This window comes from Monopterus albus, unplaced genomic scaffold (assembly GCF_001952655.1).
Source record: "Monopterus albus unplaced genomic scaffold, M_albus_1.0 scaffold85.1, whole genome shotgun sequence".
Classification (NCBI taxonomy): domain Eukaryota; kingdom Metazoa; phylum Chordata; class Actinopteri; order Synbranchiformes; family Synbranchidae; genus Monopterus; species Monopterus albus.
The window spans coordinates 690,079-707,513 of NW_018127965.1; the positions used below are offsets into that span (position 1 = coordinate 690,079).

Sequence of the window (17,435 nt, forward strand, 5' to 3'; positions counted from 1 at the left end):
CCGTAGGGAGGGCCTTCTGACGGGAACAGCGCAGTTGCGACAGCAGTAAACACGACGTTCTCAACCAACCTATTACAAAAGTCCCGCCTCTCTTAATTTCTATATGCCTTCTGATTGGCTATAGCCGAATTCCCATGTTGTATTGGCAGTAAGAGGTGTCAATAAAGAAGTTTATGAGGTTTGTGTGGCTCGAAAGACTGCAATGTAGGGGAGTAGCTGGGAGCGACAACCCTTGTACGTGTGTTGGAGAAGTGCTCCCCGTGCTGGCAAGAGAGTTGCGTTCTTTTTCGGTGTGTTCTTCCTCGTTTTGTGTGCTCAGATTTTTAGAAAGGCTATCACTGACTCTTGCTGTCAGTGGTTTTAGTACCAAAGGTTACAGTTTTTACGGTTAAATTTCCAAAGGAGTGCCAACGAAATAGGTAAGCGACTTCAACGACTTCTGCTTTTTTTTGCCAAATTTTAAAAACATTTTTAATTTTTCTCGCGGATTGTTTTCATTATTATATCACGTAAGATCATATTAATGCACGAATAACTCTGTTATCTATAACGCTACTAAACTACAATTGCAGCACTGTGATTACCTTATAAGTTATTCATGTTGGGAGACCGTTGTATCCCCGCTGTTACTTAAGTAATCCAGGTGCTACTAACTTGTGTTTTATTTGACGCTAATGTGCTTGCTCCTTACGAGGTTGTTACTATTCCAGCCAGGACTTTCAGTGTCGTGAAGGTGTTTTTATTTTGCCCAGTTTGTCTGTATTGCTTATAATGGTCATACATACGTCAGTTGTCGCTAACACAGCTCTGAAATATATCTTAAACGTTATTAGAATTCTCAGGTGTGTTACTTGGCAACAGTTCCGGTCATTTTTTGTATTTTCTTTAAAAATGTCGCACCAATCTCCTCAGGTGAAATGACATGTCCATACCTGTACAGAATCATCATTTTGGGATCAGTTACAGAGTTTGAGAAGGGTTTCAGAATACCATGTTTATGTTGTCCTACAGCTGTTGACACAGTGTGTCACATACTGTAAAACTCTACTGCACTATTGAAAGCAGTCGGTCCTCAGGGCTGTCACGGACACGACTTATTATTTTAGCCTACATAATAGTACCTTTGTTGTCACCTGTGTTCACAGAGATAATAAAAGTAGAAAGTTTGCATAGTTACTGCTTTCTGTTTGTTGTTTCAGGAAGTACTTCCTGGAATATCTATGACACAATTTAAGGAATTGCATTATGGTTTACTGTTAGTGACACAGGACTGCCAAGCATTGGAAACTGGACAAACGGCACCAATCTGGTTGGCCTGGCATGTCTGCTGGCCTACTGTCAAAGTGACACTCAGACAGAGACAGATGTAAACAATGTGGTGTTTTGATAAGATCATCACCTTGACACTTGGTTCAGTATTTAGGAAAAGGTACTCTGAGGCTTTCATTTCTAGTCTAATGTGTGTGACCCAGACACACAGCCAGTTTGGACCCACTGAATGTATCAGCTTACTATCCCAAACGCATTTAACATCTGACTAGTTGTGTAGCAGTGACTATGTGGCATTAACTCAGTGACAGAAATTATTTAAAATGTTAAGCTGTAAAACAGTTTTGTGCCACTTACATGACTGTATACAATGGGTCGTTAATAATCTCAAAGATGTCCTTTCCATATTTTGGAGCAATCTAGCCACTTGATTTAGCCTAGGTGGTGAGTTTATTGGTACCCCAGTTTACAATTCAATACATTACATGGACATATTGAAGGTAGTGGAAATGTAATATATAGTAAAGGTCACTTTGTGCCAAGAGGTTTGCAAATTGAACCTAATGGCCTTTTTATGACCTTCTTGGTCCCCTCTTTTCCTTGTACTTTCTTTGTGTATCAGAGACATGTAAAATAACAACTGAAATTCACCAAGAAGACAAGGAAGTAGACAACCATTCAGGTGATGAAAAGAATCCTCACAGTACTGACAGTGACTCAGCTGCACTTTGTGACCCTTTCAGGGTTTTTCACATGCCCAGAAATTCACCTTGTGCAGACGCACCATTTTCACATGTCAGTGAAAGAGGAACGTGGCTCATACGAAAACCTGTTAGGTTTGTTGGACAGTTTGAGTTTTGTGCCTTACAAACTTAAAACAACCCCGACCCATGTGATGTAAGTGAGAATAATTGTTCAGAACAGAATTCTTCTTTGGGATACTGAAATGATTAATGAAACCCGGAATACAGAAATGTGTCAGGTTGCCCCTAAGTAAGTGAACACTGACATGGAACCTCCTGAGTTACCAGCTCTTCTGGTATATCTGTGCAGTTTTATACACTTCATTACAAAGGACTGATTTTACAGTAGACATTTTAAATTGTCAAATGTGTAACAAAAAAATTAGTGACTGTTTAATTCTTTTTAGGTGTGACAGTGGTCAAACCTATGTTTTTTATAATACAGTTTGTCAGAATGTCTGCTGTGGGAGATAGGAAAAGGATTATATAACCTTGTAATAAAGACATTTTTCTGAAGCTTGTAATGTTCAGTTTTTCTTTTTGACACTGTGACAGATAAGATTTGATTGACTGTGTAGTAAGTGGATTGCGTTATATTAAGAGGAGTTTCTTTTACTCTGTCCTTATGCATATACATAGGGTTGGGCGAGACATCAAGCATTCAGACTTAAAAATGAAGTGGTTTATCAAGCAAGTACAGTGAGTGATGCAGAAACATGGATAAATGCAGAATGCAAATTTAGCTACTTGTTTTAAGTATTTCAAATGTTAGCAGCGCTGTCTGTGATATCTCAACTCCTGGAAACAGAAAGCACAGTCTAGTTTCTTGTCAAGAGCATTTCTGAATCATCACTTACCAAGGCTCGGAGCTTTGCTGAACTTCTTTGTCTAGATTTAAATTCAGCCACACGTCAATATTTTGCAGTGAAACCGTGCAGCTAACTACTGACTGCTCAGACTTTGGATGGTAAAGCAGTAGTATGCAAAAGTTATGAAGGGGCTCAAACAAAGGCTCCAGCTTGTAATACAATACAGTATGGGCAGAAGAGGAGACAGCTTTCTGTTGGATTCACTGTACAGTCTAGCCCTCTGGGGACCAGTGTAGCCTGCTGTTGGTAAGATGAGAAGTATTGCAGACTCTGCCATATGGATCTGATGAACAATGGTTATCCCTGCAAGCAGCTCAGTGAGGATTACTGGCAGTATATTGTTCAAGTTGTATTAAGCTTATCAGAAAATGTAGAACATGATAAAAATTTAATTGTGTCAAAGAATATGTGTTTCTCTGGTGTGAAATCTATACCTACAGTGGCTTTTCAGCAGCTAAGAAGGGAATTGTGGTTTTCATTGTTTCTGTTGAATACAGTTGAGGTAAAGCCTCAACCAAAGATCATTCTGCTTAGGAAGCTGACAGCTGTTAATGTCAGCCTATATTTCTTGGTGGAGATGTAACCTTTCACTGAACAGGAAGTGTCTGAGCTGTCGTCATTTTCAGAGAAAAACTAAGTTATTTCTCTGTCACGAGTTTTAAGTGCCATTCTGTTAAGGCATGCGACACAGTTTTATTTTATACTTATGAGTATATGCTTTGCCAGAGATGTTTTCCGGATATCCTGTTTAATTTATGTGGTTATCCCCATCTTTTTTTTGTGAAGGTCTGAGGAGTTATATGTCAGGATGGCCCAGTGGAACCAGTTACAACAGCTGGAAACCAGGTATCTGGAGCAGCTCTATCACTTGTACAGCGACAGCTTCCCCATGGAGCTACGGCAGTTTCTTGCCCCCTGGATTGAGAGTCAGGACTGGTAAGAAATAATTGAATTCCTGTGTTCTGTTCTGAAAATATATTTTGTTTCTCATGTTTTCTAACATATTACATTCAAGTGCTTTGATCCTCCATACCCCGTGGGCTGGCTGCTGGTAACCTATCATGACTTGCTGTTGGCTTGCCACATAGAAAGCTATTGTGTTTTAAAATTCAATGTCACCCTCTTCCTTATTATACCTTATTGTTACTTCATGACACCATTACGGAGATCTCATGCATATTAAGTATCACAGTCCATTTAAGCCGTTCTGTGTTGAGTGATCAAGCTTTCTGCGATTCTTATTTTTTGATGGCCATATTAATATTTTCTGTCCCATTTGTTTGACATTTTGATGAGATCCAAAAAGCTGTGTGAAGGTGGTGTGAATAGTGAATGGGGATTAGTTTGACTGCATTTTTTTATTGGCTCCTAGAAGGAACTAGAAATCTTATCTTATCTCCTCCCTTACAAGGGCTTATGCTGCCAATAAGGAGTCACATGCCACACTGGTGTTCCACAACCTCCTGGGAGAGATAGACCAGCAGTATAGCCGTTTCCTGCAGGAGAACAATGTACTTTACCAACATAACCTGCGCAGGATTAAACAGCACCTGCAGAGCAAGTATTTGGAGAAGCCGATGGATATTGCCCGCATTGTTGCCCGCTGCTTGTGGGAGGAGCAGAGGCTCCTGCAAACTGCCACTTCTGCTGCACAGGTGCAGAAAGCTACACCAACCAGTCTTTATGTTATTATTCAGTAATAAAGGTATTTATGGGTATGTGTTGGCACAGTTGTTCTGCATGTTAGAGTTGTTCTTTTCCTGTAGGATGGTCAGGCAGCCCATCCCACTGGGACAGTAGTGACAGAGAAGCAGCAGATCCTAGAACACAACCTTCAAGACATCAGGAAGCGGGTACAGGTAGGTTTCTATCAAAGACTCGGTGATGTAGTATTTGACTATTCAGCATAAGAAATAATAAACACTCTTATTATGTTAATGTGAACAACTGACACATTTAAATCATTGTCTGTGTTTCTACAGGATATGGAACAGAAGATGAAAATGCTTGAGAACTTACAGGATGATTTTGACTTCAATTACAAGACACTGAAAAGCCAAGGAGGTATATGCTAAGAAATATTTTCCTAGATTTAGCAGTTATGCTGATTTGCTGGAATTTTGATTAACTTTGTCTCAAAAGTTTTACACTTATTTAATGGCTTTTGTCAACCTTTACAGGTATAGATTTATTACATTAAAATTGACAGCTGACTTACGCCCTGCCCTGTTTCCAGAGTTGTCCCAGGACCTAAATGGGAATAGCCAGGCTGCTGCTACCAGACAGAAGATGGCTCAGCTTGAGCAGATGCTGAGCGCCCTGGACCAGCTCAGGAGGGTGAATATCTGTGGCATGTCAGATTAAGTCAAAGGTCGTGCAGGGGGGTTTTGCTTGGACACTTACCTCCTCTCTCCTCATCTGCCCCTCTCTGAACTCTTATCTTCCATCCCTTGTTCCCTCTGTGGAGGTGAACAATCACTTAATAATTATATGGATTATTAATAATAGAATATAGGCTAGTTATTTTTCAGTGACTTAGCAGTTGCAAAACTAAGTCCTCAACACTTCACCCTGAGAAAATACACCTGAAGCATAAATTGATTGATGCACGGCTCACATGTGCATGTGTTGGGGACACGTTTCATAGATTGGAGTTCTATCTGTTGCATGAAAAATGCATCTGAACACGTGTTGTGTCTGAATTGGCCTTAACTGCACCTGTGTATGTGACTTGCAGTGTTGTTTTACAGGCTTCTGGGGAGAGTCACTAAGGTGCATGATTAAATGACTGGATGGTTGGTTGGTTGGATTGGGTTTTGTTTGTTTTTGCCATGGGGTGTGGTGGGGCACACTAAGAAATGTCACCAGTGGAAACACTGGCCTTAGGAAAAACCAAGAAGAAAATAATTGAAATACACGAATAATAATTAAACAGGAAAAAGGCTAAATTAAAAGTAGGCTGTGTTCTTGTTTGCTTGAACCTGCTTAAAAATTTATGAATAGCAAATTAAAAGTTATCCAGTTTACTTACAATGAAATAAAACCACACATCTAGTTTCATGGTGGTGTGTACAGGCATACACCCTGCTGAGTAACACAAATGGCTGAACGCTGCCATGAACCTGTCTGTCATTGTTCCTGTGACGCCACACACCCCACTGTCATCCATACCACATTTTACATGTGGCCACCAATCTTGACTTCTTGTGAAATTTTCTCAATTGAGTAATGGAACAGAACTGGAGGAGTGGCTTTGGCTTGACACTTGGTACATGAATATTAAAAAAAAGGGGCTTTGCAAAAGCAGACCAAGAGGATTAATAGGAAATAATGAGTTTGAAAAACAATAACGTACTGTAGAGAGTAAAACTACCAGTATGGTGACTTTGTTAATAGTGATCATACCAACTAGGTTTACAGTTATAATTATATGGTTGAAAAGTTAATACGTAGCACCTTTTTATAGTTGTAGGTTATACTGAATAGTTGGATCTTACACCTGATTATTAGCAGAGTCAGAAAGTTTGGACTGCCCATAAACATCAACTAATTATAGCCATGCCTACTGTGTGCTGTGCTTATTATCCTGTAGCAAATTGTGACAGAGATGGGAGGCTTGCTGACTGCCATGGACTATGTGCAGAAAAACCTAACAGATGAAGAACTAGCAGACTGGAAGAGAAGACAGCAAATTGCCTGTATTGGAGGCCCACCTAACATCTGCCTGGACCGCCTGGAAACATGGTAACCAGGAGTGCATATTTTAAGTCATTTTAAATTTAAGCCACATTAATCATCACTGATCAGTTTATATAACATGGATAGTTTTGGCAGAGCTCAGATAAATTATGCATTGGAATTATAAATTAAGAAAAATAAGTTAATTATTTTATTGAAATTAAATAAAAACAGTCATCCACATTGCTGCTTCCACTTTGCATGTCCAGTATCTGAAAACGTGAGAGCACATGATGTAGTGAATGATTTTTGAATGCACTGGTCATGTAATGTTTTACTGCAAGAGAAAATATCCCTTTAATCTCATAGTAATGGTCATTATCACAGTAGCAAGCAAAGTGTTCAGTGTTGTCTTTTATTGTATGACTTTGGTCTCTGCTGCACTTAGCCTTTATGGTAATATTTCATCATGCAGACATCAAATCGTCTAAATGTGCTCAGCCACCATCATTGTCAAGTCGACATGACAACGAGAGATGTGTTTCATCAAGATGTTTAATTGAACTGGGTTTAATCTTCTAACCAGGATCACATCTTTGGCTGAGTCCCAGCTTCAGATCCGTCAGCAGATCAAGAAGTTGGAGGAACTTCAACAGAAGGTGTCCTACAAAGGAGATCCCATCATTCAGCACCGTCCTGCTCTGGAGGAGAAGATTGTGGACTTGTTCAGAAACCTCATGAAGAGGTACTGTATTTGATGACTCCTCACCATAGATCTGCCCAGACCATGTTTGTCTACTGTTATTATGAACTGCATGGATATTCATGCTTGAACTTTTGGGGAAAAAAATAAATCTGTGGTGACGAGAATCCAAGGTTCCAGTTAATAATGATGCAAGAGGAACTGTCTCTGATGGTTTACATAGAGATCATGTGGTAACATCTGAGCCAACTTCTCTGAAACATGACCTGTTGTGTCTTTTAGTGCTTTTGTGGTTGAAAGACAGCCTTGTATGCCCATGCACCCAGACAGACCCCTGGTCATCAAAACGGGAGTGCAGTTCACAAATAAAGTCAGGTAAGATGCAGATTTAAACAAAATACATATGTTTATACATTTAGTGCTGTTTTATATCCTAATGCATTTTGTGGCCAATACCGTATTCTTCCAGGTTACTGGTAAAGTTTCCTGAACTCAATTACCAGCTGAAAATTAAAGTTTGCATCGACAAGTGAGTTTGTTTTTTATCTGGGTATTCCAAAATTTTTGTCAAGTCTTGCTCAGTAGGACAGTGATTTCATTACAAACCTTAGGAAAAGTTATTGATTCACTGATTTTTAAATGTTGTTTTTGTTTTAGAGAATCTGGGGATGTGGCTGCAATTCGGGGGTAAGACTTTTTCAAACCTGAGGATTTACTGTATTATTATGTGGGAAGAAGGTCTCACTTTCAGGTGTGTCTTAATTTTCCTAGGTCACGAAAGTTTAACATCCTTGGCACCAACACAAAAGTTATGAACATGGAAGAATCCAATAATGGCAGCCTCTCAGCAGAGTTTAAACACCTGGTAAGTTACAGGAACTCTTAATGTTTGACAACACTGAATTTATCTGATAAAAGCCAGCTACAGAGCACTGACTTCCTTTTTGTCACAGACCTTGAGAGAACAGAGGTGTGGTAATGGTGGACGGACTAATAGTGATGTAAGTACTACTAATACGTGGCGAGATAGTATGTAAAATCATTTGGTTTAAACTGTTTTGTTATGTGTGTCAGGATGATCTGTTTTAGTTTACCATCTGATAAACACTTCATGGAGTGAATTTTTTTATGCGTATACATTTAACTAGTCTGCTTTCTCTAGGCCTCTCTGATTGTCACAGAGGAGCTTCATCTTATCACTTTCGAGACAGAAGTTTATCACCAAGGTCTGAAGATAGATCTGGAGGTGAGCTCCACATTTCTGTTTCCCCAGTTCAACTTTTACCCAACACTAGACGTAAACAAAACTCTAAAAACACTCAAAGCATATAGCAGTTTTGTTCTTACACAACCCATACAGAAGACAAATGAGTCATTAACAACGTCTCCCGCCTCCAGACACTGTCAACAGCTCAGCTTCTATATGAGCAGTTGCTCTTCATTCCACCCAGTTATTGAGCTGACCCCAGTTACCTAACTGAGGGCAGAGAAGCCAACACTAAATGTTTATGGTGAAGAAAAATTTAACTTTTACAACCCTCCTTAATCCTTTGTTGATGAAGAAACATTTCCTTGACAGTCTGGAGTCCTAATAGTGAATGTTATGACTCAGCTAACTTTCATGTTTAATGTGTTATGCACAGAGCTTCCATTCACAAGTGTTAGAAAACTCAATAAGCCATCTGTCTCAAGCACCATCCACAGCATCTGTAACACAGCAACATTTGTCTTAGTGGCACAACAAGGTTCTCCTACTGACAGATATTTTTTTTTTTGTGAAGACAGGCTATAGACAGACAATTGTTATGTGGATATAGACACAGTATATGCCGTAAATGTTTCGCTTTCACAGCGGATGCCCAGTAAGAACAGTACTAATGAGAGGACATCCTGAAAAGTCCTGCTATGAGACGATGTGCTGAAATAGACCCAGGAACATTTTTTGCATCATTTTGCAATGTCAGGAAGCAATAACAAACAATCTTAAAATTAAAAAACTAAATTTCAAAAAGCTGAAATGCATTTTTCTCTCATGCAGACACATTCCCTGCCTGTGGTAGTCATTTCAAACATCTGCCAGATGCCCAACGCCTGGGCTTCCATTCTTTGGTACAACATGCTCACTAACCACCCAAAGGTAAGACAGCACCCTCTGGTGGAAAGGGGCTGACCTCTGCTTAGGGAGAATGTAGATCGGTTTGTTGTGAAAAAATCATATGTTTTTTTTACAATATGCTGGCCTGGGTGTCTTTGCACAGAATGTGAACTTCTTCACCAAGCCTCCAGTGGGTACATGGGACCAGGTGGCTGAGGTGCTAAGCTGGCAGTTCTCCTCCACCACTAAGAGAGGCCTGACCATTGAGCAGCTCACCACTCTGGCTGAGAAATTACTAGGTGAGAGAAAAGTCTTGATATTTTCCAAAAGCTTTTAATGTTGCACTGTTTCATATACAAATATGCAGTAATGTTTTTGACTTGTCCTTGCAGGGCCTTGTGTGAACTACTCTGGCTGTCAGATCACCTGGGCCAAGTTCTGCAAGGTACTTCAGCTACACACTACCTACGGTTCAGCCATCTTGCCATTGTGTTGCTTCAGCGTAAGTTATTTTTTCCTTCCTCTTTGCAGGAAAACATGGCTGGCAAGGGCTTCTCCTTCTGGGTGTGGCTGGACAACATTATTGACCTGGTAAAGAAGTATATCCTGGCTCTGTGGAATGAGGGGTGAGAGGTTGTTCTTTCTTTACAAACAAATCCCTGAGCAGTCACAGGAATTGCCTGTTATATCAAAGGCTCTGTTTGTACATGCAGGTCTTAAATAGAGAATTTTAAAAGTGGCAGATTATTTTAAAATTCACCATGTGTTTATTCGACTTCCTGTTGTCTTTCTGTAGGTATATAATGGGATTTATCAGTAAGGAGAGGGAGAGAGCCATTCTGAGTCCAAAACCTCCTGGTACATTTCTGCTGCGCTTTAGTGAAAGCAGCAAGGAGGGAGGCATTACATTTACATGGGTAGAGAAAGACATCAGTGGTGAGTATTTAGGGCCTTTTTTAACTTTTATATTTTATATTATAAGATAATATTAATTATCTTACGATATTTTCAGGACTGTTTTGTAGCAACACTAATCTTCCTTGTGTGTTTGCAGGAAAAACTCAGATCCAGTCAGTGGAGCCCTACACCAAGCAGCAGCTCAACAACATGTCTTTTGCCGACATCATCATGGGCTATAAGATTATGGATGCAACCAATATTCTGGTTTCACCTCTTGTCTACCTCTACCCCGATATCCCTAAAGAGGAAGCTTTCGGGAAATACTGCAGGCCAGAAGCAGTTCCTGAACCTGAGATGGGAGGAGACTCTACGAGCAGTGAGTGACTGCCTTGTCCTTTATGATGTCTGTGCAGTTTAGGAGAAAATAGAAATACTGCATTAATTAGTATGCATGTTACTTCCTCATTGTACAGTTTTTTAAACTGTAGTCAGTATTGTTTCGTTATAAGTGCTAACATTTTTTTTTCCATAACAGCTATTCAGCCATACCTGAAGACAAAGTTCATCTGCGTTACCCCGTAAGTATCCATCACTCCTTCCTCATCTTCAAGACATCCCTCTTTACAGGAAGATCTCATTAGGGCTGCCCCCCTGAAAGTCCATCCATTTTCTAAACCGCATAGTCCCAAACGGGGTCACGGGGGGCTGGAGCCAATCCCAGCCAGCTGCGGGCAAAAGGCGGGGTACACCCTGGACAGGTCGCCAGCCCATTGCAGCCCCTGAAAGTCGACTAGTCAAATCATTTGTTGGGAAACCTGTCAGTCGACTTTGTTTTTATTTTATTTTATTTTTCGTCAGCCAGTGTGCATTACAAAAGAAGGTAGCCCCAGTCCCTGTTAGTTTGTCGTCTTGTTCTCCTCATTTTGGTGTGCCAAGCAGCAATTTGCTCAGTACTTTCCCCTGTGGTCGGGGAGGAATTCCCATGTCAACACTGTCCTATGCATGGATGTAATAAGGTCCAGTGACACTATTTACAAATTGCTGTCCAGAACATGGGGAAAAAGACAACAAAATCCACTAGGACAAGCCACATAAAGGTGAGATTTCTGCGTTATTAGAAGTGTTTTTAAATATCATGGTCTAATTTTACAAGAGGAAAGACTAAAGTGTAACGCACAACCATTCGCTATGACATGCATCCATCTGAACAGGACTAGAAAGAAAGAGCTAAGAAAAATGTGCTGGGAAAACATTTCAGTGAGGAGTTATAAAGAAGAATCATAAATAGCCTATATGTTCTTATAATCTTTAGCAGTGCACGCTTCAAACATAACATGCACTGTGGTTAACTGATGAGAGAAACTCAAGCTTGTTGATACACTAGGCTATAACCATGTCTCAGAAGAAAAAACTGACTATAAGAGCATTGTTTCAACAGAAATACAAGCCTGCTGCCTGTCTCATTATTCCAGCAAATCCATATGGCAGCCCGACATTATATATTGTCAATTTAAATAGGTCACAATTTAAATCTGGCATCATATGCAGCTGTACTTTATTGATTTTAAAATGCTCTGAAATATGTCCCTGTCACCGTTTTGCATTTAAATACTGATGTTGATGTGGTCAAAATCATCACTGAAATTCATGCCACTTGATTTTCTGGCAGTGTAGGGCCTAGACTTTAGGCTCTAAATATATATTAAGATAAAAAAGACAAAACTGTTTGTCGGGTTCAGCCCTGGATCTCATGCCATTCAGTGACTTCCACTTATGTTAGCCTTTATTACTGCTGTTTCTGTTTCCTTTTACAAAGAGAAGAGACTCTATATCCCTGCTCAAGATCTGCACTTCCGTTTTATAGCATGTGTTGCCAAACGTTCAAAGAAAAGAGAACAAGACTGTTTTCACTCTCACTGTGTCATTAAAGGAACATCACTCTGTTCAGACCAAGTATTGTAAATCCAATTATGTGCAGACTTTATAGACTCAGGTTCACACCTGGCATCATATTGTGTCTTCATTTAGGACTTTGATGGGAATTCTTTGCTCAGTATCCAAATAATCATGTACAACACCTGCATCTTTGTAGGTCATCAAAATATAACAGTAAAGAACATCGCCCACTCTGTTACATTTATTCTAATTATATAAAGTAACAAGCTTGTATATTTTTGTTTGTGTTTTGTAATCACACTTACATTTAGTTTTAGCTTACATGTTTTGATGGTCGTGGTGAACACGACCAATATACCAAAAGAACAAATAGCAACAAAGCAACAACCTCTAAAAATGGTATGCATAGGAATTAGCAGAGAAATTTAAAAAATGTATTATTTTAGATATTTCTAACTAATTTTATTTACAAATGCTGACATTTAGAAATGTTCAAATGTAAGAGATTGAAGAAATGCAAAGCGATGAGAGGGGTCAGAGTCAGCTGCAGGTGAGGTGTGTGTGTGTGTGTGTGTACGCGCACAGGTCAGTCAGCTATGTGTGCTTTGGTTGGTCGTGGCTTTGCGCGCACAAGTCAGTCAGCCATGTGTGCTTTGGTTGGTCGTGGCTTTGATGGTGTGCTGGTTGGGTTGTGAGGTTTGCTCAGTGAGATCCTGACCTGTCTCCATAGGTGTCCCTCCGTGTTCATGGACTTGCCGGACAGTGAGCTGCTTGGGAACGGATTCCCAGGGTATGCGCATGTAGGGCTGTGTGTGCATCTTGTCACTTTGTATGTTTGATCAGTGGGTTCCAGGGCTATTAGTGTAGTACCCGCACCTACACATTTCCTGCTTGTCTTTCTAACTTTTCACAGCCACATGTTCTGGTCCTAATACAAGAGCATCTCCCTGCCATTCATTAGTTTTATGTTTGGTTCAGGTCATGCTGTTTCCCAGACCTGGCTTCTTTATCCCTGAGCCAGATCCATTTATATGAATTAAACAGGCCAAACTACTTTATTGTTTGAGGAAAAGCGATAGGAGATTTCAGATCAGGGTAATACTTTATTATTAATGAAAGTATTTCCAAGTCGATTAATAATTCCATAAGAAAATAGGCGAGACAGAAGCTGTCAGTTTGATAGAGGGAAAAACTGAGGAAATTGTTTTTATGTCTGAAGAATAGGCTGAGTAATTGCTTGTTCAGTCCACTTAACCCTAACCCACCAAGCTAAACAACAGCACAACAGCTGTGGCATTGGCTGTAGAGCAGCTGCCTTCCATCAGATAAAAGCAGAAACAATATCTAACATCCTCACCATCTGCCCAGTCCTTTAGTTTGTAATGCATTTTGGTATTTAATTATTTATCAGCATTTAACCACAGAACCATCCCGTCTTTCATTTAATCTCATTTTCTGGCATGACTTTGCATATTGACTCAAATGCTGATTGTTAGGGGTGTGACGAGATCTCGTGATATTAAAACGTGACAGTATTTCTCGTCAAGGCAAAAGCTGTCTTACCGTATCAGTGCATGACGGAACGGGACAAAAACGCAACTCCCTGCTGTGTTTTAAGGCACAGGGCTGCGTTGGTCGAGGTGAGGGGTTGCAGGGGGGAGTGTTGTAGGCGTGTACAATGAGAGGGCAGTGAGCTGACGTCAGTGGCTTCATTCATGTTTCCAGCCCGTGAGTTTCCATTGTGTTTTGATTTGCCATGCTGCTAGCGTAGCCTACTCTACCTTAGCACCTAACGAAGATCCATGGCGTGTCTTTATGATGTGTTAATTGTAGCCCAGATCTGACAGTGAATAGCAGTGAACGCTCATGCTACCAAGCTAAACAAAAGAGTCTCCTTCCCGTAGGCCTCCACGTGATTGGTCAATGTAGCGCCTTTGCCGGATGATGGTGAGGGCAAAAATAGCATAGAAGGTCACACACAGCTTCACTTTGAGGTTAGAAGCTCCTGCATAGCTCATGCACAGTTATAAGGTCTGAAGAGACTCATGAGATCATAGAGGAGAGAAGCCAGTCAGCTGAGTTTGTGGCAAACCCTTTTACAGTGGTGGCATATGATAATTCATACTCAGAAAGCAGAAGTGAAGTAACATTACAAGATGATTAGTTAAAACATTTCAGACTGCACCTGCATTGTTTAGCATTTTGTGACTTTCAGTTGAATAAAAGACAGTCATATTTCTTCATTGAAGATTTATTAAAAATAGTGTAAAAATATCATCTCGCCTCGTGAACCCAGTACCGTGTATCGTCACACCCCTACTAATTGTTGATTGTCTTTGATGATGATCCTGGTGGAATGCATTTTTTTAGTCATTGAATGAGTAGTCGATTAAACAGTGCAGCCTTTTTTACTTGTGGCAGCCAGTGTGATGAAACACTGATGTAGACAAAGTAGTGTATGTAGGTGGCTAGTAGTTACTCCACTGAAGTGGGATGATAAAGATGTACACTGAACAAAACGCACACCTGTGCAATAATCATGCTGTCTAATCAGCATCTTGATATACCACACCCATGGGGTGGATGTTTTATCTCGGCAAAGGAGAAGTGCTCATTAACACAGATTTGTGAACAATATTTGAGAGAAATAGGCCTTTTGTGTACATAGAACAAGTCGTAGATCTTTGAGTTCAGGTCATGAAAAATGGGGGCAAACACAAAGGTGTTGCGTTTATAATTTTGTTCAGTGTATATTGGGGTTTTATTGATTAAAACAAATAGTATAGCAGAAATCCAGGATTAATTGTGCGTATGACCATCAGCGGACATACAATTTGACCTCTCGTTTTTTGTTTCTCACAGCACAAACTCTGGAAACACCAGTGACCTGTTCCCCATGTCGCCTCGCACCCTTGACTCTCTGATGCACAATGAAGCTGAAGCCAATCCAGGACATTTGGGTGAGTCGATTACACGTGTACTGTGCATACACAGGTTTTTTCATACTTGTGAGGACACTCATTGACGTAATGAGTTCCCAGTCCTGTACTTCCTGACCTCAACCATCACAACTACATGCCAAATCTAATTAGAAGCTTATCTCTAAAACCAAAGAGGTAGCACTTGCCAAAATGTCCTTATGTTCCTAAAATGTTCTTGCTATCAAGGTCTAGTCCTTAAGCATTATAGAGCTTGGCCTAATATTAATAGCTTGTATTTGTGTTTCTCCCACAGATTCACTCACTTTGGACATGGATGTAGCTTCACCTATGTGAAAAGATTAGTCAGCTTTCTTCTTTTTTTTCATATAATATTGTGATAAAAGATTTGATAAAGATTCCTCTTTGCCTCTGTGCACCCATTCTGCCTGTACAGTTTGTTTCTTGTTCCTCTATAAAAATGACTCACTTTCACACAATGGAGAATTAAATGGCCTGTTATTTAGGTTTGACTCTATATCCCTGTACTTAGTGTGTGAAACTGTTGATTGATACTGACCTGGTGTACATTAAGCAACTTTCTGCTCCCATTCAGAACTTCTTGCCTTCATAGATGTCTTTAAGTACCATCAGCTATCTGAAATTGTATTTTTTAAGGATATGGTTTTTTAAAAAAGGATATGAATTGATGTGTCATTTTCTTTGACTAGAATAATTGAGAATAATTGTTGTATAAGCTATGTGGCTTTGAAACTGTACTTTGATCGGTTTTGATGCATTTAATGTTTATTTTTTAAAGCGGTAGGTTTTGTTGCATTTTGAATTCCTGTCAAATGTGGTATCACTGGTGTTCCCAGGTTGATTTTGGATACATTTAAAATGATTTCTATTCCATTTTTGTTTTTAGTATAAAAGTGATCATTTCTTCCATTTCTCAGAGCCACTTAAGGCAGGCTGTTTTCAAGTAAGCTTCTTCCCCATTATAGTATTATGAGAAATTATGTGACATGACCTGTCAAAGCGATGCTCTGAAAACAGTTCCTGTCATTCCCACTTACTACTAAATTTGTGATCATGTGAATTGCACTTGTTTTTGAAATGATCAGTCATTTTTTTGTGTGTCTGATAAGATCAGACATGCCAGAGATTATTTTATGAACAGTTTATTTTAGAACATACTTGTAATCAAAATAACCACTGATGTTTAAGAAAGATGTTTCACAGTGAGTGTGAACCCTGTTGTTTGAGTTTAATACAAGACATGTATGTTTGTCATGCTATTAAATGTCAAGAGGTTTCCTGTTAACAATACTGTAGCTGTTTGTTATTTGACAGAAAGCAATAAAAACAAGTTAGCACTAAAAGTAGTCCTGTAATCTGTTTGTGCAAATATTGACTTGCAACTGTATAAACGTGTCAAGCATGTTTATGATTTGTAAGAATGTTTAAACAGTGTCTGACTAATAAAAATCAGAACAGTTTGAGCAGTTGAGATGGAAATTGATTTCCACATGTCACTGTTTAAATAGGAAGACAATATGCAAGTACATTATTGGTGCAAACAGCAAATACAAAAGACTGGTAACGTCTACAAAGACCTAGAAATTTACTTATTAAACTCAGCCGGGTAAAATCAAGCCATCTTGGCTGAACTTAGTTTTTGCTCCACAGTAGTGTGAAGGACAAATGAAGACTCAATTAGATGGAAGAAAGTGAACCAAGTGAAGCAGAACAGGCCCCTTTGATGTGTGACTTAGGTCAAAAACTGCTCGGCTTAATGTTTGTTAAGTTTATCACTGCCATCAGTTTCCAATATTTAATGTTTAAGTTATTCAGATCATTTGGAATAAAGTTATTTTTTACTAAGATTACAAAGGCACTAGAGGAGCAGGAGTATGTGATAAAAAGCCTTTAATGGTTTCACGCTGCTTCATCATGGAATCAATTTTTTTTAAAAGCCTTTGTTGAGTTTGTCGTTTACCCATTGAGTACACCGCTAACCTTCTGAATTCATACGCTCTTGAACAGGACCCGAGGAGTTTTAAACAGGGTTTATTGGAATGAACTTCCGTCTGACCTTCAATAACATTGGCTGTTAATGTTCCAGTGACAGGCTGAGGATCAGTGTGTGACTGTAAACGCACCAATTCAGACAGGAACAAGTAACAAAAGACCATTCACTAAGAGGAACTTCAAAGATTTAAGAGGAGCAATATATGCAATCAATAAACGTTGAATCCCTCTGAGGAATTCACTGCCCTGTTCATCTGGAGCTGCCTACTGCAGGGCAAAAGAGCCGAGATGTAATGCAGCAAAAATGAAATGTAAAAAATGAGTTCATAT

General features: G+C 39.6%; 1 protein-coding gene across 2 annotated transcripts; it reads left to right on the forward strand.

The window, feature by feature from the left end:
- Positions 1-182: 182 nt before the first annotated feature.
- stat3 (signal transducer and activator of transcription 3 (acute-phase response factor)) lies at positions 183-16,401 on the forward strand. 2 transcript variants are annotated; one of them, XM_020607298.1, is made up of 24 exons: positions 183-419; positions 3,668-3,817; positions 4,293-4,536; positions 4,648-4,740; positions 4,864-4,945; positions 5,118-5,218; positions 6,474-6,625; positions 7,146-7,304; positions 7,545-7,637; positions 7,732-7,791; positions 7,920-7,949; positions 8,034-8,127; positions 8,216-8,263; positions 8,425-8,508; positions 9,301-9,399; positions 9,521-9,656; positions 9,750-9,802; positions 9,889-9,983; positions 10,154-10,293; positions 10,412-10,633; positions 10,793-10,835; positions 12,884-12,943; positions 15,016-15,113; positions 15,388-16,401. In XM_020607298.1, exons 2-24 carry the CDS (start codon positions 3,690-3,692, stop codon positions 15,426-15,428), a joined length of 2,355 nt encoding a protein of 784 aa, XP_020462954.1. In that variant the 5' UTR covers positions 183-419; positions 3,668-3,689; the 3' UTR covers positions 15,429-16,401. The 2 variants fall into 2 exon arrangements, with proteins under 2 accessions (XP_020462954.1, XP_020462955.1); XM_020607299.1 differs by lacking the exon at positions 12,884-12,943.
- Positions 16,402-17,435: the final 1,034 nt, after the last annotated feature.

Bases quoted from the DNA above. Each gene is read 5' to 3' on its own strand.
- stat3 (XM_020607298.1), top strand. From the start codon at position 3,690: ATGGCCCAGTGGAACCAGTTACAACAGCTGGAAACCAGGTATCTGGAG. The intron at 8,128-8,215 runs GTAAGTTACAGG...TTTTTGTCACAG, and splicing joins CAGCAGAGTTTAAACACCTG to ACCTTGAGAGAACAGAGGTG. The intron at 9,657-9,749 runs GTGAGAGAAAAG...TTGTCCTTGCAG, and splicing joins TCTGGCTGAGAAATTACTAG to GGCCTTGTGTGAACTACTCT.